At 40.9% G+C, this 25,653-nt stretch overlaps 2 protein-coding genes across 2 annotated transcripts in view; both read left to right on the top strand.

Moving 5' to 3' along the window:
- Positions 1-7,763, top strand: part of LOC111224594 (neuronal cell adhesion molecule-like) — a 51,175-nt gene extending 43,412 nt beyond the window's left edge. Inside the window, exons 24-33 of the mRNA XM_022749143.1 lie at positions 273-480; positions 1,280-1,402; positions 1,510-1,686; positions 1,925-1,957; positions 3,717-3,782; positions 4,647-4,769; positions 4,963-5,118; positions 5,556-5,687; positions 5,783-5,861; positions 7,479-7,763. Coding sequence (XP_022604864.1) covers positions 273-480; positions 1,280-1,402; positions 1,510-1,686; positions 1,925-1,957; positions 3,717-3,782; positions 4,647-4,769; positions 4,963-5,118; positions 5,556-5,687; positions 5,783-5,861; positions 7,479-7,713 — 1,332 coding nt within the window. The 3' untranslated portion in view covers positions 7,714-7,763. The remainder of the gene's footprint in view (positions 1-272; positions 481-1,279; positions 1,403-1,509; positions 1,687-1,924; positions 1,958-3,716; positions 3,783-4,646; positions 4,770-4,962; positions 5,119-5,555; positions 5,688-5,782; positions 5,862-7,478) is intronic.
- A 4,236-nt stretch (positions 7,764-11,999) lies between these two features.
- cntn1 (contactin 1) lies at positions 12,000-24,845 on the top strand. The gene is made up of 24 exons (XM_022749695.1): positions 12,000-12,086; positions 15,988-16,131; positions 16,282-16,317; positions 16,447-16,573; positions 16,706-16,887; positions 17,587-17,682; positions 17,967-18,179; positions 18,265-18,364; positions 18,543-18,727; positions 19,011-19,135; positions 19,262-19,379; positions 19,532-19,682; positions 19,807-19,934; positions 20,068-20,240; positions 20,407-20,530; positions 20,782-20,949; positions 21,148-21,297; positions 21,384-21,454; positions 21,571-21,823; positions 21,967-22,088; positions 22,886-23,075; positions 23,185-23,306; positions 23,441-23,597; positions 23,714-24,845. The coding sequence occupies exons 2-24, from the start codon at positions 16,077-16,079 to the stop codon at positions 23,794-23,796; spliced, it is 3,129 nt and encodes a 1,042-aa protein (XP_022605416.1). The 5' UTR covers positions 12,000-12,086; positions 15,988-16,076; the 3' UTR covers positions 23,797-24,845.
- The last annotated feature ends 808 nt before the right edge of the window (positions 24,846-25,653 follow it).

Below are 25,653 nucleotides of genomic sequence, written 5' to 3'. Positions count from 1 at the left end.
TAAACACACAGTCTGTATTTCGAAATCATCAAATCAGCTCTTAAGCCAGGCTTGAATTAGTCTTGTCATATTAGCTTGAAGGGTATTATCAAGCTCACTCAAGGCAGGTTTTCATGATGAACACTGTTTCTGGGGCTTCTTTATGAAAAAACCCCTCTGCTCAGCCACCTGAATCTGTGTGGTACAATCTTAGCAGGGCAAACTATAAGGAAAACAAACAGTAAAACAGCAACCCATGAAGACTGCACATTAACTCTTGGTGCATCTCCTAGGTATACTATCGTCGTGAGCGCGGCTTGCAGGAGACGGAGGCGAACATGGATGAGGAGACGCAGCTTTTGACGTTCAGTGGGAACCGTACCGAGGGGCGTCTGCCAGGCCTCAAGCCTTACAGCCTCTACAGCCTCTTCATCAGGGTCATTAATTACAAAGGAGAAGGGCCTGCGAGCCCCAGCAAGACATTTGAGACACCTGAAGGAGGTGTGTTTTCCTGGAGTTGACCGACATGGTTCTAGCGCATCATGCATATTGAAAACTGATGATTTTCTTGTCTTCCCATTAGTTGGCCTCCCAGTAGTTTTTCTAGATATGATCTCACATACTCACTCACCTCAAATTATTGTAGAGCAGCATACATTAAATGTATGTGTGTGTTGTATCTGTTTATTAATACCTACTAGTAATACCGCTGCTGCTGCTAGTACTAGCACTATGATAACACCCTCGCAGTAGTTGCTGCAGTAACCGACCATAAATGCCATAGCAACCACCTAAGCTATGCTAGCAACCACCCAGAGCATCCATGGAGCACAACCCAAACACCCTAGCAAATATAACACAGTAGTACCACACAGGACACCATACAACTGGTTATGGTGAGATGAAGCTCTGAGCCATTCCAGCAAAGTGGTTTGAGAGATGGTTTCTTCAGGCCTCATGTTAACAGTGCGACATCTACTGGTTGGAATGTAATAGACATACAAACATTTCTATATTGCAAATGAAATGTCAATATAAGGGAAACCCTGATTCTATTTCTTTTATTCAAGGCATACCTTTTTTGTAGTAATTGCTGTATTAATCAAGTTAGGACCAACATCTGTGTTTCAACCATCTATCTATACCCTCATCTGATGGAAAACCGTAGCATTGATGTGAAAAAGCCCTACCAATCATACAGGTCCATGAACCGCTATTAACCATTGGTACAGTATGTCCTATGAATAGTCCTGTTTGCAACAGGCCCTGACTGTGGTTCTGTTTTTTTTTTTTTTTTCAGTCCCCGGACCTCCTTCTTTTATGAATGTCATCAACCCCGGTTTGGACTCTCTCACTGTGGTTTGGGGTCCACCAATGAACAACAATGGACGCCTCGCTGGATACACACTGAAATACCAACCAGGTAGGCTTACCAGCTGCCTGACACTCTACCTGTATTCTGCACCAGTATTAAGCAGCATTCGTGGAAAGGGAAAAACGTTTGTTATTTTTCCATTATTGTCTCTACAGTCAACATCACCAGTGAACTGGGACCAGTCAAGGTCATGACCTTTCAAGCCAACGAGACCACCATTACCCTGAGCAACCTGAACTCCAGCATGCTGTACAAGTTTTACTTAAGTGCAAAGACAATCAAGGGCTCTGGCCCCATCATCACAGAAGAGGCCTTCACAATCATGGACACAAGTGAGTCCTGGGTACATAAACTTACAGTTTAAGCATTTAGCTTGTGTAGCAAATTACAATCACAACAGGAAGAAAAGGTGAGAATGTTATATCAGCAACCGAAATGAGGAGTGCAGTAGTCAGAATGACAGGGCCCTGACAGAGAGTAGGGATTCCTGTGAAAATTACAACCACGAGGGTCTACTGCATTCAACCTCTCACACTCCTCTACCTCTATCTCTCTCTCTTCTCTCTGAAGCTCGTACTCAGCCCACTGTAGTGACGGGCAAAGGTAACCCAAGTTTGCCAGTGGAAGTCCCTGCATGCTCATTACAGCATCAGATATAATTAACTTCGCATAGATATTTGTATTTAACTTACATTTCCCTGCATGTGACTAAGTTGTTTGCAGACTCCCTATACAGTGGTATGAAAAAGTTTGGGCACCCCTCTGAGGCTGCATAATTTACTCCGTGTTCACAGAAACTGATCACAGTGGCATGCCATTCCTTTTCTAATAAAAGCTGAGTACTGGGGAATTTTCCAGACAAAGATTTTTAGTGTAGCAATATTAAGTTTGTATGAAGTATGAAATTAAATCAGACATGAAAAATAGGCTGTGCAAAAATTTGGGCACCCTTGTCATTTTTTCGATTTGAATACCTGTAACTACTTAGCACTGCTTAATTGGAACACAAAATTGGTTTGGTGAGATCATTAAGCCTTGAACTTCATAGACAGGTGCATCCAATCATGAGAAAAGGTATTTAAGGTGGCCAATTGCAAGTCTCTTTGACTCTCCTCTGAAGAGTAGCGCCTTATGCATGGCGGCGATAGAACACAGCCTTCCAAGAAAAACACTTGCTACCCACAGTAAAATTTGGTGGAGGTTCCATCATGCTGTGGGGCTGTGTGGCCAGTGCTGGTACTGGGAATCTTGTTAAAGTTGAGGGTCGCATGGATTCCACTCAATATCAGCAGATTCTTGAGAATAATGTTCAAGAGTCAGTCACAAAATTGAAGTTACGCCGGGGCTGGATATTTCAACAGGACAACGACCCAAAACACTGCTCAAAATCTACTCAGGCATTCGTGCAGAGGAACAAGTACAATGGTCTGGAATGGCCATCCCAGTCCCCAGACCTGAATATCATTGAAAATCTGTGGGATGATTTGAAGCGGGCTGTCCATGCTCGGCAACCATCAAACCTAACTGAACTGGAGATGTTTTGTAAGGAGGAATGGTCCAAAATACCTTCATCCAGAATCCAGACACTCATTAGAGGCTATAGGAAGCGTCTAGAGGCTGTTATTTTTGCAAAAGGAGGCTCGACTAAATAATATACTATACTATACTAATAATTGATGTGATTTTTCTGTTGGGGTGCCCAAATTTATGCACCTGTCTAATTTTGTTTTGATGCATATTGCACATTTTGTTAATCCAATAAACCTCATTTCACTACTGAAATATTGCTGTGCCCATCAGTTATTTGATTGATCACAATGAAATTGTCAGGGGTGCCTAAACTTTTTCATACCACTGTATGTGAATAAGTAGGATTTAAGTGTGACAGACTTCCATGGCATCTGCAAGCAGTGACGCTTGTGTCCTATCCGGATAGAATAGACTGTATTTATTGTAACAGTCTAAAATATAGGATTTTTTATTCATTAAAATTAGCTGTGCTTGCAGTCCTTTTGTTTTTACATGAAATGAACATGTTTTCATTAGACCTCTCGCATGCTGCTTGTGAAAGCGTTTGTAGCTGATGTAGCACTAACTCATTTCATTTACCTGCTGATGCATTACACTGATGGATTGTGCATAGAGTTTGATTTGAACCAAATAATATACATGCTGTAATTCAGTTTTATTTTATTTTTATTTTTTTGGGGGGAGGGTATAACACTGAACCAGGTGCTGAATTTAACTTTGAACCTCAGGGTTTAGAGGCGTTGTGTTTTCACTCGGCATGTTGTGCACGGCTCTGCAGTTGGCTATTGTGATCTGTACATGTGTTGTCTCACTCTTTTCCATGTTCTTTCAGGCCCCACAGAGCCCCCTCACCCAACTTCCCCCATCACTCAGTCTCTGCATCCCCCGATTCACAAGGGTACAAGCACTCCCTGTGTCCCCCACTACTGTAGCTCCCCAGATATCTACCTACACAGTCATTGCAGCAGAAATGATCCATCTCGGCGAATGTTTAAATCTAGCACCAAAAAAGGAAAAAAAAAAAAATCAAAATGAGGACAATGATACACACTCTCAGGAACCAACTCTTATTAGTTGAGATATTATGATGGTACTTTCAGAATATTTTACTATTTCCACTTATTGTAAGTTCAGAAAGGATTCATTTGCTACATTTCTCTCACCTGAGTGCTGCTTGTTTTAAGAGGACTACTATACAGTAAAATTGAAGTCCTCACTGAGATGGGCATTTCTGTTGCAACTATACTTTATAAGTGTTCTATTTTTGTATGTTGTGGCAGGATCTGAGACTACTCTAATGGTTCTCTTGTTATGTAACAAAAATGATATAGCCCCTTTTGTTACAACTGACGGTATATACAAGGTGGCAGTGGAAACTTTAAGCTGTGGCTTATTCTCTAACTGGTAAAACAGATGCTGGGGTCCTTTTGTAATTCTTGACTTGAATTCAGCTGCTACAGCAGTTTATGAATTTTTGTTTTCCTATAATAATAATAATAATAATAATAATAAATAAATTAATTTCAAGGAATGATTGCTCATATTTCATGTCAAAATAAAACTGGAGGGAACTGTTATGTCCTACACACTGGCATATTGTCAGAGCGAGATGTTATGGACGTTTATTTGATATTTTGGCACTGTAGCCATATTTGAAAGGTTTTATTCCATATGAAGTTTCTTTTTTGAAAATTCAGGTGACGTTGTGAATTGGTATGTTTCTCATTTTGAATAAACACTTTTTTCTCTCTTGTGTGCTCAGCGCCTCCTGTAGGCCCTGCGTTTGGCACAGTTAACACGTCTATATTGGAGGATGGTGCGGTGATCAGTTGGGAATACTTTGGACACCATAAGAATGTATATGTGGAATATATTGTAGAAAACAGTAAGGCTTCACTCTGTATTCCAGCCATCTCCGCACTTAACATTTAATCGATCTGATCATTAACAATGATTTTAACTTTCAAACTGGTGACTAAATATCATTATGCAAATAATGATTTTTATTTATTTATTTTTTCCCGAAAACCTCTTTTCCCCTGATTTTCATTCCTCTCCATCCACAACTCCAATTCTAGGTAAAGAGGACTGGAAAAAGGAGTTGGTAAACGGTTCACACTCACATATGATAAAAGGTTTAAAACCGGGGACGACCTATAAGGTGCGTCTGGTAGCTAGAGACCCGGTTGACCCGACGGTCCACAGCACAGGCGAAGTGGACGTTACGGTGCCAGGTGAGGCGGCATGCCTCAGGATAGATGGTCTTGGTGTTTTAATTTTTTTTGCCTGTCTCATTTTTGTGTCGGCACTGTCTCGTCATCAGACATGCAGTGATACATTCAGACATGAATGTATGGTAGTATAGTTTCCTAGATAGTGTACAAGCATGGTAGAAGTTGCCATCAAGTTGGTGCGATGCATGCCACTTAAAAACATCACTAAGAGGTCCATTATTTTTGTAATGTTTGTTTTTTTCTTTTTCATGTTTTCAGTGCCTGAACGATCATTGCATTTTAACCCGTTTTTAAAAAAAATTCATTTCAGTGTTTACAGCCTCTGATAATCTCAGATTCCTCCATCTGAACAGCCTGGATTTAAATTTGGACTGACACCTAAGCTTACTGTGTGTCTCCATCTTTCTGTCCCTTCCTCTTTTTCTGTGTGTGTCCAGCCGTACCCAACCGGCAGGTAGACATTGCCACCCAGGGCTGGTTTATTGGACTGATGTGTGCCATCGCTCTTCTCATCTTGGTCCTTCTCATTGTGTGCTTCATCAAGAGGAACAAGGGTGGCAAATATCCAGGTAATGCACATGATTAGTGTTTAATGTAATTTCAAGCATTTTTACATGGATGGATGCAGCAGTTTTTAAAAAAAAACAAACTGTGTAATCCGCAGTGAAAGAGAAAGAAGATGCTCACCAAGACCCTGAGATCCAGCCCATGAAGGAGGATGATGGGACATTTGGAGAATACAGGTGATAAATAAAAACGATGCATTCTTTAAGTCCGAAAAGTCTAACCACATGGCTTACAGCACCTTTTCTTCGTTCATTGTTTCCTGACTTGACTATTTGTATGTAGAACATTTTACCAGGCCGCAGAGACACTCTCCCCACCAGTCTCCATTACCAAACACTCCATAGAGGCAAGGCAAAATCCACACTGTCTGTGCTGATCCTTTTAACGACCAACTCACATTGTAACCGGGTCTTCTAATCAACAAAACTTTATACAGCGCAAAATATGTCCACGTTAACAAGTAATCCCATCTCCTGCGACGTCAACTCTATACTACCTCAAAATAAGTGGGACAATTTTCCACTAGTTTATAGTTTTTCATCACATTTTCACCATTTTTCTAGCAATATTAATTCTAATTTTAACAATTCTCCATTTAATAATATAGGATAATAATATATATAGGATGGTTGTTTTTTTAGTTATTAATATGGATGCCATTGTGCTTTAAGTGTTTCCATGTGCATGCTTTGCCTTGTAAAACTGTGAAATCATTGTCTATGAAAAGCTCATAAAAGATTAGACTCATTATGGCTCATGAATTGCTTTTCATGTGTCCCTCCATTTTTATCTTTTTTTTTTTTTTGGGGTGGGTGGGGTTTAGGTCCATGGAGAGGTAAGACGAGATGCGGTAAAACCAGCATGCAATTCACGCAACCTGTAAAACATCTTTCAGCTACGTGTCTGACTTAAGTGAAACTAAAAGCAAGAGAAAGCACATCAACTTATACTCATCACTGTGACATAGTCAACACCATAACCGCAGTTATAACGTTAAAACTAAAATCTAACATTAAATATCACTGCTTTTACTTCTCTGGCTTCCTTCATTTAATCATATTATCTCTTATTTAATTAAAGAGAGTTGAAATTAACTATATGATCCGAACTGTAGAGCTTCCATGCTGCAGTATTGAATAGACGAGGGGCGTTTTTTTTTTGTTTTTTTTTAAACAAATGGAGCAAAAGAACAGGATGTAAATGCTAATAATGACTTCATTGTCGGAAAAATAATGAATTGCATTTTTGATGACTGCATGTAAACTGCATATTGACTGAAATCGCATTCTGATGCAGGTACATTATTGCAAAGGACTGAACAGCACGTGTTTGCAAAATCCTATTTAGCAGTGGTCACTAACCCTGAATCTTAACAGCACCCAGGCCTAAAGCAATACAGCACTAACACTATAGATCGTACTGTACTGTATAGGCTACGTAGCTGAGCTGCTCCACTGTACAGTACCATGAAGCATAATGTACCAGACTTTCCATTTTAAGAACCCATTCATTTTGAATGGAAACAGTGAGTACTCGTGTACATTTGTACATTTGTAGCGCACCTGAGCTAAAGTGAACTGTAGACAAAAGACTGCATAAAAACATGCTGCTGTGACACGTGTGGCAGGGTACACTTGTGCAGTGGAAAAGCCAGATTCATTGCTTGAATAAGAGCCTGTCCTCTGTGTTGGGGCCCCTCAGGTTTCTGACCACTGCAGAATAAACTGCATGAATTATTTTCTCAATAACCTTCCCTCCAACCTTTCCCTGGCCTTTTTTTTTTTTTTTTATAGTGACACAGAGGACCACAAGCCGCTGAAGGGCAGCCGGACGCCGTCCAATGGGACGGTGCGCCGCGACGAGAGTGACGACAGCCTGGTGGACTACGGGGAGGGCGGGGACGGACAGTTCAATGAGGACGGCTCCTTCATCGGCCAGTACAGCGGCAAGAAAGAGAAAGACACACACGAAGGCAACGAGAGTTCGGAGGCCCCGTCGCCTGTCAACGCCATGAACTCGTTTGTCTAACGAAGGGCCGCCGCCCGGCTGCGACGATTGCTGTGGCCACTCCTCGTCACCCTGGCAAATGTGACCATCTCTGTGGTGACAGTTGCTAGGATGACAGTCGTTGTGGACACCCTATTTTTTTACCGTGGTGGCCGTCACTTCGGTGGCCATGGCTACCTGTCACCAAGACTTGCTGACACGCCCTCATCTCCACACCCGCCAGCCCCTGTCACACTGTGACCTCCTGATCAACACACACTCCACCTGGCGAAGACCGACCCCCCCCCCCCATGACGGTTGAAAGAAGGCGTGAAACGAGGGATGTGAGGACTTCGAGAAGAGGGAGGGAGAGAGGAAGCAATACAGAAAAGCAGAAGGAATGTACAAGGAGTATTACCACTCAGACTGAGCAGGAGTGTGGCCAAGTGTATGTGTGTGTGTGTGTGTGTTAGTGTCATTTGATCTCCTTTGCAAACATGCTAAACATGATGTATCCAAATATATATTTTATCAAAGTACAGTACATGACCCGCAGGCAGGCAAATATGCATTGAATCACATTCATAAACATCTGCATGGAGTAAATCATGATTCTATGAAGCATTTTACCATCGTTGTCAGTTGTTGCAGAGGTGAGCTGTGTGTTGAGATTGTATATGGTGCACACCTACTAGCGACTGGGTATGAATTTTATTGTTTTGTTTTTTATTTTCTTTTTTTAGTCAAAGTGTTAAATGGCGTTTGATATATATAGAGAAAAAATGGCAGCAGTGCCTTTGTGGGCATTGCTGTGAAATGTGCAACTCAAAGTAGAAGCTAGCCTATTTCTTTTTTGAGACAGATGTTTGTACATATGTAATAGAAGAAGAAGAAAGCTATATTTCAAGGTCAGGGATGTCAATTCGCAGTCATTGGAAACCTGTCTAGAAACAACTTTGAACTCAGCGTTCAGTCACTCTTTATCACGCCAGCCAGGACTCTCACACTGATTTGGTCTGTTTTTAGCCTCATGTTTTCTCAAGCTTGCTAATTTTAATTTTTTTTTTTTTTTTTGCTTTTTCTTTCCTGATCTGTTCCCTTACACCGAGCCTATATGCTTCTTGTTACCGAGCACTAACTGAACACAAGTGGAGGTGTGATTGATCCCAGTGTCATTGTCAAGCGCTTCCACCCTGAAATCATGGCCACTTTGCAAGCCTTTGTTTGAGGCCATCATGGTATTGTCAGAACTAACTGCTTATCCCAGCATTGTCTCCAATAGCATTCCCACTTCCGTGTCTGCTACGTATACTGGCCGAAAAGAGAAAAGCTGTTGCATGAAGAGGTTTACTGAGTACACACGACCTCTTAGCATGGTTTCTAGTGCCTTTGTAGAGAACAGTGTTTTTTTAGATCCATAGTTGCATCCCTCATGCACAGGACAGACCTGGGCTCAGTGCAGTCCATGAATACAGTACATCCAAAATGCCACCTCGATTTTATTTATATAACAACTGCAGATGCTGTGTGAGTATTCAAAACTGCATTAAACATTCATGGAAAAATAAGCTCCACAGGTTTGATGATGTTGTAGAGTTTGTTCATAAGGGCACATTAAATCTACAGCCCTTTATTGTGAGCTATATGGTCAGTGAGTATTGTGAACCATCCATGTGGGCTTATTAATTTAAAATGGCCTCTTCGAGTCTCATTATAGGGTCCAGGTTTCCTACACAGGGCTGAAAATAATTTTAAAAATGGATTTAAAAAAAAGAAGAGCTTTTTCACAGTTGTGCACTGGTGTTAGATGTGAGGAATAATCTTCAACTATAGATTGTTATGGCCTTGTTGACAATCATGTTATCGAGCTATCATCAGCCCATTTGGTATAGAAACAGACAAATCATACCATTCCAGCTATGAATTGCAGACTGAGCAAATGTGTAGGAAGCCACGAGGTCACAGCATGGACGCCTGATGACACGTCATCACGTCTCATTTATTCATTTCAACCCATTCTCCTCCTAACCCATTCATCTTGAGGAGGAGCCGCTGCTCAGCAGCACTAAACTACTGCCAACCTACTCACCAGGTAACTGCCAACGGGGACCGGACTCTATAAGAATGGGACTTACTGTTACTGGTTGCACTTAGAAGAGAAGGGGTCGGAAAATTGTGTAATGATACTGAATGTGGAAACAAGTGTATCTGTTTATGTGAATGAAAATATTGCTTGTTTCACTGCAAATGGTAAACACACTGGTGACTTTGGTTTATGCATTTAACCTTATATCTGTGTATGTTGTCACGATCCGAGCGCAGCACTCAGTGAGTTTTATATTACTGTAAATGAATGAAGCTTGTGTGTGACTGTCCGGGTGCATGGGCGTGTGTGAATGTTTGGGGGTGTGTGTGTGTGTGTGTGTGTGTGCGCAGCACATGCATGCTACTATAATAAAGCGTGCGTGATGTATAGTATCGCTTTCTATTTCCATGGATAACAGTCTATAATTCTGTGTCAAGCAGTCTGCGCCTACTCTCAACAGGAGATACAAGACTTTTTTTTTTTCTTTCTGTCTTTCTTTCTTTCTTTCTTTCTTTCTTTCTTTCTTTTCCCCAAGAGAACATTTCCATGTTTTTAGGTTTATCATAACTTGCATCAAGTTTTTAGGTTGCATTGTGTCAGCTTTCCACATGTAGATATTTTTGTTGTATTTTGTAAATAACGGCTTGAGCTGAGCGTAGATGTGTTGAGGTCAGAGGTGAGAGCTTGGCCTCTGCTGCATTATGGGTAAGGGAGGGTGCAAAATGGCTTTGTGTGAGATGAGACTATTTGCAGTTTTCACTCTTTTTATTTGCTGTGAAATTTATAATCTTATTTCTTTTCTTTTTATTTTTTTCTAACTTGTCAGGTGAATTTGCTCAAACATTTAGCCTATCAGGTATCAAAGGAGATTATTTAACTTGTGACTGAGCTCTTGTGACACCTGTATTGTTTGTCTCTGACTGTTCATGCACCTTTTTTTTTCTGTATTTTTTTATATAAAAATACGGCACACACTTAAACAGGATTTATCACTTCAAACAAATTCATGCATCTAATTTAGGACAACGTCCAGTGTCTGAACGCAGCATGCTGGAAAACTGTTGTTCTAAACTAGACACCTCCTGAAACTGACGCATCTTTTTTAAGAGTGTGCATTTAAAAAAAAAAAACAAAAAAAAAAAACAAAAAACCCAAAACTGTAATTTGGAGCATACAGAGCCGGCATGGACAGATAAACGGACAGGCGCACTGGAGTGTGAATACCCTGGAGACAATGTTCTAGTGACTGGTGAACATACAGTAGGATATACAGTATATGATATGATTATAATCTGACATTCTGGTTAATGTTGAAGCTACATGAGAAGCATGAAAGGCTGTCAAAATGGTTTACTCTACAGTATAATATTGCAAAATATTTTGTATTTTAAATGAACTTTAAAAAAAAAAAATGAAATAAATGTTGGTTTCAGGATTTCAAATCAGTCCTGTCTTCCTTTTGTGCCCAGTGCAACAAGCGTGTGTGTGTGGCTCCATCTAGTGTGTTAAATAAAGACATGTAAAATAAACCTACAAAAGTTAATCCTTGAAAGATTAACACACATCTGGTGTGCGCATATGCATCTATTATTATCTACTGGGAGAATTTTACTGCAGCTTTCTATGTGCTTTCATTCTTTTAGGACATTCATCTAAAAGTATTACACATGACTGCTGAGATGCAGATTAAAAAGACTATTTGAAATGCTATGCTAAAATGCTATAGTGCAATCAATGAGAAATAGAATAAGATTAAAAATAAGAATTAGAAGAAAAAAAAAAATTCAAAGATAGATTAAAAACATGGGTAAGTTTAAAAATGCTCAAGTCCCGGTGCAGACTGTTTTATCCTGCAACCAACCTTCAACCATTTTTTTCAAAACACTCGCATCATAAGGGATTTAGTGATTGTTTCATTTCCACATGCATCTCATGATATACCAGACAAACTGCAGTCTGCCATTAATAATTGATCTGAAGGTCATTTATGATGCGCAGCACATGGTGTATGGGAGTATGATGTAGACTTATTCCTATGAAGACCGTATCTCCTCTGTCTGGGATGCGCAGTAGCATGATGCTCGCATCCCTCCCACCCTCCCTCTCTCGTGGACCAATCACAGCCGCATCCTTGCTTCCACCTCGAGGTGCCGCTCACCCTCTCTCCTCCAATAGAAAAGTTGAGCTGAACGGGACGCTCCGGCGGGTGGTGGATGAGGAGGAGGAGGGGGAGGAGGTGGTGGTGGTGGTGGGTTGTGGGACGATGCGGTTCGGGTCCAGGTGTGCCATGCGGACAGTGAACTGAGATTTCCCCCGTTCTGCCTCAAAGGTAAGAGCGACAACACACGAGGGGGGTTGCGTGCATTACCGAACTGGCTCTGGTGTCTGGACTTAGCGAGAATGTGTTGAGCTCTGTGGTGCAGGAATGGACCGGCACTGGAGTACCGCAATGCAGAGCTGTGAATTACCGGTGCCGCTCAGTCGTCACTGGGGTGAAGTGATGTAAGGGGCTGCGCAGTTACTTTTTTAGAAGATGGAAAGAATGCGACAAAGTGAGCAGTGTGATTAAAGGATTTAGCTTCTCTCTCTCACACACACACATGCTAAAAAGAAGAAAAGTGTGTCTGTGGATGCAGGGAGGAGAGGCACGGTGAAAGGTGTCAGATAGGTGCTGCTGTATGCGTCAAGGGCGCAGTGAGCTGCTGGAGTCACCATGGCATCTATTTGGTAAAGGACTAACTGTCCTCCATGGGAGAGAGGGCAACTCCTTGATTACTCAAACTGCTTTAAGATTGTTTTCTGTACTGTACAGTCATCAAATCTATAGCTGCTGAGTCTAAAATCGTTGCATTTCTGTCCAAAAAATATTTTGGTCTAAGACATAGCTAAATATTGTAATACTGTAGCATTTTATGATATAAATCCACATATATCCTCTGAATATCAACTTAAAAATCCTTTAAGTTGCAAATTCATGTTGCAAATGTGATGATCTGCAGAATTTGTGAAACAAGAGGGAAATAAGACTAGATGACAAACATGGATAATGTCCTCCATCTAATGGTATTGTCTTCCTTCCATTAGACCCCCCACCCCCTCCCTCCCATCCTGAACAGTAGGCCTGCTTTTGGTTATGCCCTTGTTTTGTCATATTCCTGTTCTTGTGATCCAGGAAAGAAATCTACGAGCAGCACATTCACTGAAACTAATCAGATGTCAAAATCAATCCACCACTAACCCAGAACAAAAACTGCAAAACATTGTTGGGGGATGCCCTCGTGCAGAATCCAAACATGACTTTCTCTGCAGCCACAAAGCTGCAGCAAACATGATTATTCAGACAGTCACTAAGACACAGGGCTTAATACGTGTCCTGACCTAAATTTTGCTGGTCTGTCCAAAGAGGATCTGTGATGGGATTACTGCCAGGGGAAACACATGAAAACACACTCTGATGAATTGATCAGAATTAGTGGAGGAACAGATTGCTGCCACTGTAATCTATAAAGCCAAAGCTATATATATATATATATCATGGAAGCAATTGTGCATGATTTGAATTTGGCCTGTGTTGCAGTGCAATGTGAGACGCCCTCCCTTCCATTCATCTTGAGGATGTTGCAGATGCAGAAGAGGACTCACACTCTGCTGCTGTTACTCCATGTCAGAGTCAAATAGTTTAAACAGAGCTGTAACAATGCAGCAGAGAGGCGGTCAACTACCAGTATACTCTTGTGAGATTTGTGTTGAGTCATCAGGAGTCCAGGATGGGAGGATTCAGTGCTGCAGTCTCTGCATGAGAATGTGCTGTATGCTGGTCTCTCTCTCTCTCTCTCTCTCTCTCTCTCTCTCTCTCTCTCTCTCTCTCTCTCTCTCTTTTTGGGGCAGTCATGGCTGCTGAACCACACGGGAGGGGCCTGGCTTTTCTTCCCACACTGTGCTTTCTTTTTCTTTCCTTTCTTTTTCTTACATTCAGAATGTCTCAGAAAAGGACTGTGGGACTGTGGCTGCATTTGTCAGATGATGGTTACTGCAGATGGCCACAAGATTTTTTTTTTTTTTTTTTTAATTGAAATTCATATTACATAATGAACTTTAGTTTTTGTTTATTGGAATAAAGCACAGTCGATAGGTGTGAGTGTGACTGGTTGTTTGTCTCTATATGTCAGCCCTGTGATAGACTGGCGACCTCTCCAGGGTGAACCCCGCCCTTGCCCACTGTCAGCTGGGATTATGCTTTATACTTATTCATCATAGTGTATTGTTATAGCAGATAGTATAAAATGGTAAAGAATGTTATTTTTCTATACTAACAGGGAATGATACAGTGCATTTGACATCAGAGGTCAATCAAACTGCTACCCTGGAAAGCTACTGCCAGTTGAACTTCACTTGTTTTTCCAGTTTGTTTTTTGGCTTTGGGAGCAGTTTCTCAATTTCCTGTGTCGGTTGAATTGTGGGGGAATAGTGTCCAGCAACAGCACACACAAAAATCGACTGTTTGAGTGCTTTGAGGTGGGTGGGTGGTAGTGTGAATCTGGAACATGGGCCTAATGCGTAAATGTCACATTGGACAAGTGGAAAACATCTGATGGCTACAAAGTGTTTAACTCATTAGAATTCCCCCATCCAAATGAGTTGTGTATTTTTTCAAAATCAAACAATGATAGGACTTCAGCAGCTTTGGTTTCATAAGCATATCCTCCCTCTGTCTCTCCCTGTCTCTCCTGTGTATGACAGTTGGAGTTGAAACACTGCAGTTCCTCGCAGCTTTTCCTCCTGCAGAACTGATGTGTAAGCATGTGTGACGGCACAGCAGGAGCTGTCGAGGTGCTGCAGAACTACCTCGCGTTTTGTTTACAGCCAGGCAAAGCGTGCAAACATGCAGTATGGAATGGGCTAAAAAAAAAAAAAAAGAGTGTGTATAAGACATAAATATTCATATAGAGTGTAAAAGAGTAAAATGGACAAATACAGAAGAAAATTAAGAAAGTAATTTAGACTATTACAGTTGGTTTTGGGTAAGTTGGATAAGTTAATGTGCTTCAAAAGAGACACCCCTCTATATTTTAGTTATTTAAGTTATTGTGTGAAGTCCTGTTTTCAGTGTTCTTTTTGTTGGTGAAATACCCGAACAGGACAATAGATGGCGCATAGTGCCTGTGAGGAAGCTAAAACCATGTTTTGTTTTTTTGTTTTTTTTTCATCATTAAAACTTGGAAAACATTAAATCCTGCACGCGAGCAGAACACAAGCTAGAGTTTTTGGTCTTTTTATCATACAGAGGTGGGTCAATATTCCTCAAAAGTAGATGCTCATGCCCTCAGAGTGTTGTGGAGCCCCAGTGAAGTTGTGTAGTGTGCAGTGTTAAATAGATTTTGTTTCATGATTTCATGTAGCGAAAATGAAGCTGAAACGATACATGCTACAATGCTAAGGCTAGCAGACCCAACACACAAAGCTACTGTGATACTAATGCGTGAGCTCTGCTGTCTTAGTGGACTGACACGCAGTGATACTAATGTTTATATGTTTTATTTTGATCTCTCTCTCAAATTAAATCGAAGGCAACTGGACTTGTATTTGAAGACGTTTCGCCTCTTATCCAAGCGGCTTCATCAGTTCATCATGTATTGGTCTCTCTAGTCCGCACTAGTCTGACTTTTATTTTGATGTATGTTGCAATATGGTCGTGTACAAGACGTTTTGAAATACTGTCAGTTATTTCTAATCAGCAGTTACAGTGAATTTGGTAACAACTAGTTGTCAGATTGAATATCTTTATGTATTTTTGCTTTATGTAGACGGCAGAATAAATCCTGCAAGCCAGCAGGAACACAAGCTAAAGTTTTTGGTCTCATCAAACACAGCTGCAGGATGTTGACCCCCCCACAACCCCCCACCCCCTCCATGACACCCACCAGTACAAGAACAGGCTTGTGTGTCTCTGGAGATGCATGGATGTGCACATGATTTTGTTCTGCTAAGTCACTCACATCTTGAATCATTTATTTGTTACAGGAAGATTCCAGCTAGTTCTGTACTCACTCTGTTTCTGGGATGGAAAGTCTATATATCACTCTGGTTTTATATCTTATGGGTCACATACATTTTTAATAATGCACTGTTGACACAGGGGAAGATAATGTTAAACAAAATAATGGCTTATGATGTTGTATAAAAAAACTGATTCTTTTTCTGTCTCAAATCTTTTCTTTTTGTCTCTCCAGTTCATGTCCTGTTCGTCCACTTTTTGTTTGTGTCCCTCTGCCCACCCGCCTGACTCGTGCGGCTGCAGTAAATCCGTCTGTTGACCAACATGGCGTCCACTGCTTTACTGCTCCTGGCCCTTGCCTCGTCCGTCTCCCTCACAGGTACACAGCACACAGTAATGCCTGAAAATATAACACCTGCCCCTTCAATGTGATGTCGTGAAAAACTATTATTGTGATCAGATGTAATCCTGGCTCCCTATCAGCTGAAGTAATGTATATATTTTCTTTTTCTTTTTTTTTGCTTTGCAGTGGCGGTCCTGTTTGGTGAGCCTAGAATTTTTGGAGGTATGTTTAGTTTCTTGGAAATTTGAAAACCAGAGCACGCTGCACATAAACCATTACACATGAAAATTATTTTATTTTTATTTTTTTTTCAATTAGTACATTCATTAACTGTTATGTTAAATTTGTCAGAGGATGCAACTGGTTACGGTCCCATCTTTGAGGAGGAGCCTGTGGATGTGGTATACACTGAGGGCTCACCCGATGAGAGAATCTCCATGAACTGCAGGGCACGGGCAAACCCACCAGCTTCATACAGGTTACACACCCTCACTCAAGGCTGTAATATACTGTGCCTTTTATATGATGATGTTGCACTGCCACAAAAATATATCATGTGGTACAGCATGGCATGGTTTGATAGCATATGTTGTATTTGTATGTCTGGTAGGTGGCGCCGTGATAACTGGGAGATCAAGCTGATGGAGCAGCCAGACGAGCACTACAGCCTCGTGGGGGGGAACCTGGTTATCACCAACCCCAGGCAGAAGAAGCACGCCGGGACGTACGTCTGCGTGGCCAAGAATATCTATGGCACCGTCATCAGCAAGGAGGCCAGGGTCAAGTTTGGATGTGAGCGTATAAACCCTGCTGCTGTGGCTAACTTTAGCTAACAGGGTGGTAGGACTTCGGTCCTGTTTTCCCCCATCCTCGTCTGTTTTTTGATGCCTCATTTTGGCTCTCTTTCTTTCAACTTATTTTAACTTTGAATGTATTATACATTGATCCAAATCCACTCCCTTATATTTGAATATTTATGATTTTATATTTTAGATTCTCTTTAGATTCTCCAAAAGCAGCTGGAAAAAAAATTTAAATGTTTAGTCGCCTAACCCTTTACAAATCAAAATTGTGTGCATAAATGAGTTGGCTGTTGATATAGCAGTATTGTACTACACACAGTATACTGTAGAGCTACCTTCTGTCAACAGAAAAAAAACATTACGTGTAAACCACCTTTTAGTTCTGATTTAGATTTAGGCTTCACTTAGTTTTATTTTTGTCTTGACCTGAACTGGTTTGGTTGGGTTTATTTTGTGACATGATATACTTGTCCACCGAACCAGTGCATATAAATGTGTGCATATAAATATATATAACTGTTACACTTGCCACTTGTTATTATGTACTGTAATATTCTATAGAGAAAATGATAGTTAGCATCATTCTAAGAATGTCAAAGCTCTCCTTCCTGTTTAACGTTTGTGTATGCTTCAACATGTATTGTTGTTGTTTTATTCTTTTTATTAATTATCATCATCTGCTGTGTAGTTGTGGAGGAGTTTTCTGACGAGGAGAGAGATCCAGTGTATGTTAAGGAAGGACAGGGAGCAGTTCTGCTGTGTGCGCCTCCAAAAGCCTGGCCAGGTGTGTACAGGTTTTTCCAGACGACGTTGTTGTCGTCGTTGTCATCATCATCACACAGCTCCATCTTTTCACTGCATTCTCTCTGGATGATCAGTTTTGAAGTGTCTAGGAATAAAAGATAATAACAAAGCTATACATATATATTTGCCTAAGAACAATTTGCATTAATTATTTAAAAACATGCACATTTTAAACATTTACCAATACAAACATGAACTTTACCCACAAACATCAAACATTTTGGAGAACAGCCACATGATTTTATTGTCCTTCCTCTCTTTCAGAGGCGGTGACGTACCGCTGGATCTACAATGAGTTCCCAGTTTTCCTGCACACAGATCGCCGCAGATTTGTCTCCCAAAGGACAGGGAACCTGTACATCTCCAAGGTGGAAGCTCAGGATGCAGGAAACTACTCCTGTTACGTCTCCAGTCCCATCATAGGGAAGAGCGTCTTCTCCAAGTTCATCCCCCTCATCCCTTTACCCCCTGACGAGGGTGGGTAGATAGTAGCTGCTGCTAAATAAGAAAAAAGTCTTGTAGTCTTCGGTTTTTATGTAATTTACTCTTATTTTTGCCCCAGGTGAGGAGAAGAAGTACCCAGCAGACATCAGGGTCAAGTTCCCAGACACTACTGCCATGCTGGCCTCTAATATTACATTAGAGTGCTTTGCTCTGGGAAAGTAAGTTTTTGTTAATTTAGTCATTTAAGGATAAATTAAATACAAGGGTGCGCTAGAAGGTACGTCTATGCTTTCACATAGAGTAGGTACTGATTTATGTCACAAAAAGGTACGGATGTACATAACACTTATAAACATGACTTTATCATTACAAAAAACTATTCTTGTGTCCGTTCAGTCCCATCCCTCATATTGTTTGGAGGAAGGTGGATGCCACAGACCTCCCAGCTAATCACGAGATCAGCGAATCAGGAGCCGTGCTTCATTTGTACAATGTACAGTATGAAGATGTGGGAGGATATGAGTGTGAAGCCATCAACACTAAAGGGAAGGACTGGCACAAGGCCTGGCTCTATGTAGAGTGTAAGTGAAGTTATTGAAGTGTACATCACCAACATTAGATTGTTGAGCGTACTCTGCAAAAACAAGTACTAGAATATTATTTCTAACAATAAAATCCAGTTGTAGGAGACTGTTTCCCTCGTTCGTAGTAAATCACATCAATTTCTTTAAATAGTAATTGTACAGAGTGACATAAGGGATATGGCAGAAAACATCAACATCATCAAAACAGCAGCAATAATCAGAATGTATTTTAATACATTCATGATTAAAATTATATCAATGCCCATTTTCTTTTTTCCAGCTGCCCCGGAGTGGGCTGAAACTATCAACAACACTCAGATCGACATTGGCTCAGAGCACACCATGCGATGTGTGGCGTCAGGGAAGCCCTTCCCTTTCATCCGCTGGTACAAAGACGGATATATGGTGAAAACTTTTTGCCACCTACTTTTAATAATATTCTCAGCTCGGCTTTTGTTGTGTGGATAGGTTTTCTTTGAAATTATATTCAAGTATACATTTGGGTTGTGTGTGTGTGTGGTTTATTAACAGTATGGCAAAGGTGAGCTGAGATTTTCCAGTCTGACTTTTGATGACTCCGGGATGTACCAGTGTATTGCTGAGAATTACTGGGGCATCAAATACGCCAACGCTGAGCTGCGAGTCATTGGTGAGTCCCCTTAAAAAAAAAAAAAAAAGTCACATATTAAATACAAGAAAACAAAATAGGGTTTTTGAAGAATTCAACGACTCTATGATCCTTACTGCTACAATATGTCATAAAACAGTTCCTAAACACAAAATGATATAATCCCCCTCCAGCCTGCGCTCCTACATTTGAGTTTAACCCCGTGAAGAAGCAGCTTCTTGGAGCTAAAGACGGACGTGTGGTGATTGAGTGTAAACCCCGAGCTGCTCCTAGACCTCGATACACCTGGAAAAAGGGCAAAGAGCTGCTCTTCAACAATTCACGGTCAGAACAAGTTATAAGAAAAGGAACCGGGCACAATGACACTGCAATAACCAGGACGGTGTAGCCGTGGAAGGCCTTCTACTGACAGACAGCTTACCTTTGTTGATTGTTTGTTTGTTTTTAGCATTTCCATACTGTTTGATGGGAGTCTGCAGATCCTCAATGCTACGAAAAATGATGAGGGCACTTACACCTGCTTTGCCGAGAATGACAGAGGAAAGGCCAACAGCTCTGGTGATCTCACCATTACAGGTTAATGTGGATTTGTTATTTATGTGGCATTTTTTTTCATTGCCCCAACGCCGATATTGCTCAATATTTGTTGGACAGTTTTGATGGACACAGTATTGGTGATGTGTGTTTTTTTTTTTTTTTTAACATCTAGAGGCGACCAGCATCACCGTGGCTCCTGAAGACAGTGAGGTTAAAGTTGGTGATGAGGTTATTCTGAGTTGCACTGCGTCATTCGACCCCATGCTGGACATCACCTTCATCTGGGCCATAGACTTCAGAGTCATTGACTTTGACTCTGAGTGGCAACACTACGAACGTGTTATAGTAGGTTGATGGTTCATCCTAGCTTCGTTTTACATCTTACAGATGTCTCACAACTGTTCGCTTGACATCCCACTGCTTCTGTCAGCTAATGAATGATATTTTTCCTTCTTCCTTTTTTTTTCCTGCCTCCCCTTTTATCTCCTTCTTTTGCTATTGGGATTTCCAGAGTGAAGATGGCAGTGGTGACCTTAGAATAAAGAACGCCCAGATTTGGCAGGAGGGTCGTTACACCTGCACGGCTCAGACCGTGGTGGACAGTGATACAGCGTATGCTGACCTCAAGGTTGTAGGTCAGTACCAACATGGGTTTGCCTCAGATGACTACATACACCAAGATTAAGTTTAATTTTTGATCACTTTTTAGGTGTTTGGCTGAAATTGTTATCCAAAGCAAACGAGTAGATCAAAAAACTGCAAGTGATTAGTACTAGTCTTGTTAAAATCTGCAACTATTGCTATAATTACTTTATTTCTTGATCATATATGCCACTCTATCTCATTAGTCTGCCTTCATTCCATGCATCTTTCCTTCCACATCCAGGTGTTCCCGGGCCTCCTGGTGTGCTCCGGGTGGAAGAGATCGGGGACACATGGGTGAAGCTATTGTGGAGTAAAGCAGCGGAGCATAACAGCCCCATTATGTACTACACCATTCAGACGAGGCACTACTGGGCTCTGTATGAAGATGACTGGAGGGATGCCAGCACCTGTGAGTACTGCTCTCCATCAGCAGGGGACCAGCTCGCTCCACACTTGTGATGAAGTGGAAAATCCTGACCTTATGTGCTCTGATAACTTCAAGGTTGTAGATAGAGACAGAGTCCCTACACAACAAACAACCAATGTAATTGAATTTTTAGCACATGATTTGCGGGTTGATTTGGGGTGCCCTTCGTGTCTCTCTCAGCTCCAACCGTTATTGACGGCAGTATGGAGAAGGCAGAGGTGACAGACCTGTACCCCTGGATGGAGTATCAGTTCAGGGTCATCGCCACCAATGAGTATGGTTCTGGAGAGGCCAGTATCCCCTCCCTCAAGATCAAAACCTGGGATGCTGGTAGGGAGAGAATGCAAATTTTTGACATATCTTTTAGTCAGGACAGTTGAGGATGAAGAACTCCTTTTTTTTTCCTATCTTCTCAGCTCCAGTCGTAGCGCCCACTGATGTGGCAGGTTATGGAGGCAGAAATGGCGAAATTGTCATCACATGGACAGTAAGAAAGCCATCAGTTCATGGGACACTATTAAGATCCCGACTTTATCGTATTTGAAAACTAAATGAACACATCTTAACATTAAAAGAAGTATTTCTTCTTTCTATTTCTCTTAGCCTGTGCAGCCGTGGTATTTCTACGGCAAGAAGTTTGGTTACATCGTTGCATTCAAGCCTCACGATGCTTATGACTGGTGGTACGAGACCATCTCAGACCCCGAGACGAGGCGTTATGTTCACAGGGAACCCTACTTCATTCCCACTGAGGAAGATTTCCAGGTGCGAGAGTTTCAGGTGAAGGTCAAAACATTTAATGTGAAAGGAGACGGACCATACAGCCTCACCAAGGTCATCTACTACCCACGAGATGGTGAGGAATTGTTTTGTAACAAAACAAAATTTGTGGACTTGCAAATCAGGAAACTCCCTTGGAAAATGAAAGGGTGTGAAACTACACCTACAGCAGTTTACCAACTTTTTTTCTTTTCTCATGTATTCCCCTGACCTCTCCAGTACCTACAGAGTCTCCGACAGACGTCTATGCCAGACCGGTGTCCTCCACTGAAGCTCTGGTGTGGTGGTTGCCAGTAGTCGACACTGGGACAGGCCTGCAGCAGTACATTGAGGGTTACCAGGTATAAATCTTGACACTCTTTACATTTATACATTGAGATAAACACACTTCCAATAAAGGTTGAAGGCAGCAGCTAGCAGTGACAAAAATGTAAAAATGAATTGGTACAGTAACAAGGAAACTGGATTCACATATGTATTAACTAGCTAAGCTAAGAAACAAATTATCACCAGAGAGAGAGCAACATTATGTCCCTTTTAGGAAGTACCCTACAACCCAGTAATATATAGCTAGTAATCATACACATGAATAATGTAAAAAGAGTAAAATATAAAGTAATCTCAACAGGAAATGAAGTCATTTAGAATATTGTATTGGTAACGCATTAGCCCCAAATGGCTAGTACAGTGGCTAGCTTGGTTAGCAGTAAACTGATCACCCCAAAAACCAAATTAACAAATCATAAATCAGTAATCACAAAGGGGGAGTAGATCAAACACACCTGTCAATTTTTGCTTGGTCACAGATCTGATGAAAGTTAGCTGTAACAATGTCAGTTAGCTAAACTGCAACTGCTGTGAAACTGCTGAATGTTCGACCAAAACCAATTTGAAAATTAGCTAGTGACTCAATATTTTGCCCTTTTAACATTTATCATGACAGGTATCCATTTTTATTTTTCTTGTGAATTACATTGTAACAATTCTCGCCACCTCACCATCACCATATTGTGGTCTCAATGTTAGCTAGCTAGCAATGTAATGAAAACGCCATAGCTTCATCCAGTGATTACCGTATTATCTGACCAATAAACTGACAAACGCTTCATTTCAAATACTAATTTTTTTCGCTAACCAGGTCAAATACTGGAGAAAGTACGATGACCCGGAGCCAGGAGCCAACCGTATATTCGTTCCAGGCACAGTCAATCAGACCAGGCTGGAGAACATGCTGCCAGACTCACACTACCTCATCGAGGTCCGTGCCTTCAATGGAGCCGGCCTCGGGCCCCCCGGTGAACACTGTGAGATGTTCACAAAGAGACCACGTAAGACTCATTACCCACAAATCTATGGACAGTTAACACCTACAATGAGAGTTATCTTATAATGATATACAGATATAGATGTGGTCTTGAAAAATAACTTTGTTTACAGCACCACCAGATCCTCCAAGGATGTGGCGCTACATCAGCTGGACAGGAAAGTGGCTGTATGTGTGGTGGGATCATATCCAGTACGACTGGTTTGGCAATGTTTCATTCCCACTGTACTATAAGGTGGGTGTGGAAGGTTTTGCTAATATCTATTTGGCCTAATAGTATGTGTTTTTAATTAAATCTAACACTGATTCACAGGGGTACATGGCAATAACAGAAATGCTGAAAACCTCCCATGTTTTGTTGTTCTCTAGGTCATGTTCAGAAAGACAGGTTACATCTACGGGAAAGTCTACATCACTGGCTGGCACTTCATGGACTTCCCCATGCCTCAGGTTGGCGACTATGAGCTGATGGTACGCGGCCGTTATGAAGGAGGAGATGGACCAGTCAGGAAGATTAGTATTAAGGGTAAGACTAAAAATAGTCAAATGACTAATTACAGATTTTGTTATCCTGTTGTTGTTGTTGTTGTTGTTGTTTTTTTTGTTTTTTATTTTAATCTCATGATGTTTCTGCTTCTTCAGGTAAAGCATCTATGATCTCGCCCACTCTAAGCCTGGTATCTTTGGTGCTGCTGGCGCTGTGCATTGTGGGATTGGAAATTTAAGCCTACCACAAGTCACATGTATATAATAGACTCTGGGAAGACTCAGATACGTGGACCTTAAAATAAGAAATCCAGTCTTCACCTCCGAACACTCTTCACACTGATAGTCATTGGTTAAAATCCTACATCATGCATCTGTCCTGCATTTGTTCTGCTGTAACGGCACACTTGAAGCCGTTGTTTCACAAATATAGAATTGATTATTGAGTCTTGCACTTTTTATAGACCATTAACTGTATCAGAGGAACTGCAGGATACACACAGTACAACATGGGACTCCTGCATCTGTGACATTTGTATACCACTGAAAGAAAAGATTTAAAATGTCTGTGTCAAAACCAGATGTTTTACTCAAGTCACCCCCAAATTGAAACAAATGAAGACAGATAACTGTTGGATGATTTTCTAATTGCTCTTACCTGTTTGGAGTTGAAATGAGCTGGACAAACAGTACCAAGGTAGAATTTAACCCAGAGTGTGTATTTTATTATTTACAGCGAGCACTATCAATCTCTCAGACGGTCAAAACAATGAATAGTATGTAAAGAACTGTATAATAACCACTGCATTTAGTTTGGAATGAATAACGACTAATGTCTTTATTTTTGTGTATGTTTTTTGCCTATTAAATATTTTTTCTCCATGGAGCACATGTAGTATATCACACCTCATAATCACTAGGACACCGCTCTAGATTCTAAAAGTTGGTTTCATTTTTGTTAAACCTTTTTAGATTTATTTTCTAAATTTTTAATGGTGCTGGGCGATGGTACAGAGGATGCTTGCTCAATGTGACTTTTTTTATTTATTTTTTTTTATTATGCATCCTCACCAGAATCATGTGTGTTGCCAATTTGAGTTCTAGCTGTGAAAGCCATATCATTTTGACAACTTCCTTTGAGACCAGTGATGATTTTTGACAGTGAAAATGTGATATTTGAATGAACTGTGATGCCAGGGTTGGGCAGAAACTACTGTATATCATATGTATCAGTATGCTAGTTTTCTTTTTGTCAGACTGCAAAACCATTAAATGGAGTATAACAACATATTGTCTCCTTGACTTTTTGAGCTTTTTTGGAGCCTGCAGATTTGATGTGTGATTTCAATCAGCAGATGGCAGTATATCCACACTCGGATAACTGAAATGATGGTTAACAATCAGTCCAGTCATACAATGCAATATACTATAAGACACTGGCTTTATATCTAATCTAATTATATGTATGTATATAATGTGTGTATATAAATATATCCCCTATTCTCTATACTTCCAATAAGAGTTAGCGGTACTGCAAGTTGTGCTGATTCATTAGAGAAATTTGCCTTTGCCTTGAATTTGTGTAGCATTACAGTAATATTATTCACATCTGCCATCAGTTTTTTTTTGTTTTGTTTTTTTACACTAAATGCTGTTGTGGTATTGGTGTGCTCTGGTGCATTCCAAGTTCAGAGTAGAAAGCGCACTGATATACATATTTTTTGTGTGGCTTCAAAAAAGAGGAGGGATTTTTTTTTTTTTTTTTTTTTTTTTTGTCCGTGTGCATTTTGTTTTTGCTTTAAAGCAGGCTTCCTTGTAAACAGAAAAGCAGTCTCTGTGTGGGTGGCTTTTATCTCTCCTGTTTCCACCTCCATCATTAGTATTTCTCCAATTTTACCTCCTTCCCCTCAAACAAATTACACCGACACAGAAAATCCTGTGTGGGACTGAAATCAATGCTGCCGTCATTTACAAACAATCACAGCAGATGCACAAGGTGAGTCTCTAAGGCAGGGGAGTGAGCCTTCCTCTAGAGGAAGATATTGAAGGGCCTGTTGTTGTGATGCATGGGTCCGTCTGCTTTTATTTACATGCTC

This window comes from Seriola dumerili, unplaced genomic scaffold, assembly GCF_002260705.1.
Source record: "Seriola dumerili isolate Sdu_G_001 unplaced genomic scaffold, Sdu_1.0 BDQW01000138.1, whole genome shotgun sequence".
In the NCBI taxonomy this organism is placed as follows: domain Eukaryota; kingdom Metazoa; phylum Chordata; class Actinopteri; order Carangiformes; family Carangidae; genus Seriola; species Seriola dumerili.
Note: the sequence above shows the minus strand (reverse complement) of the source record. Positions and strands in the feature narration are given on the sequence as shown.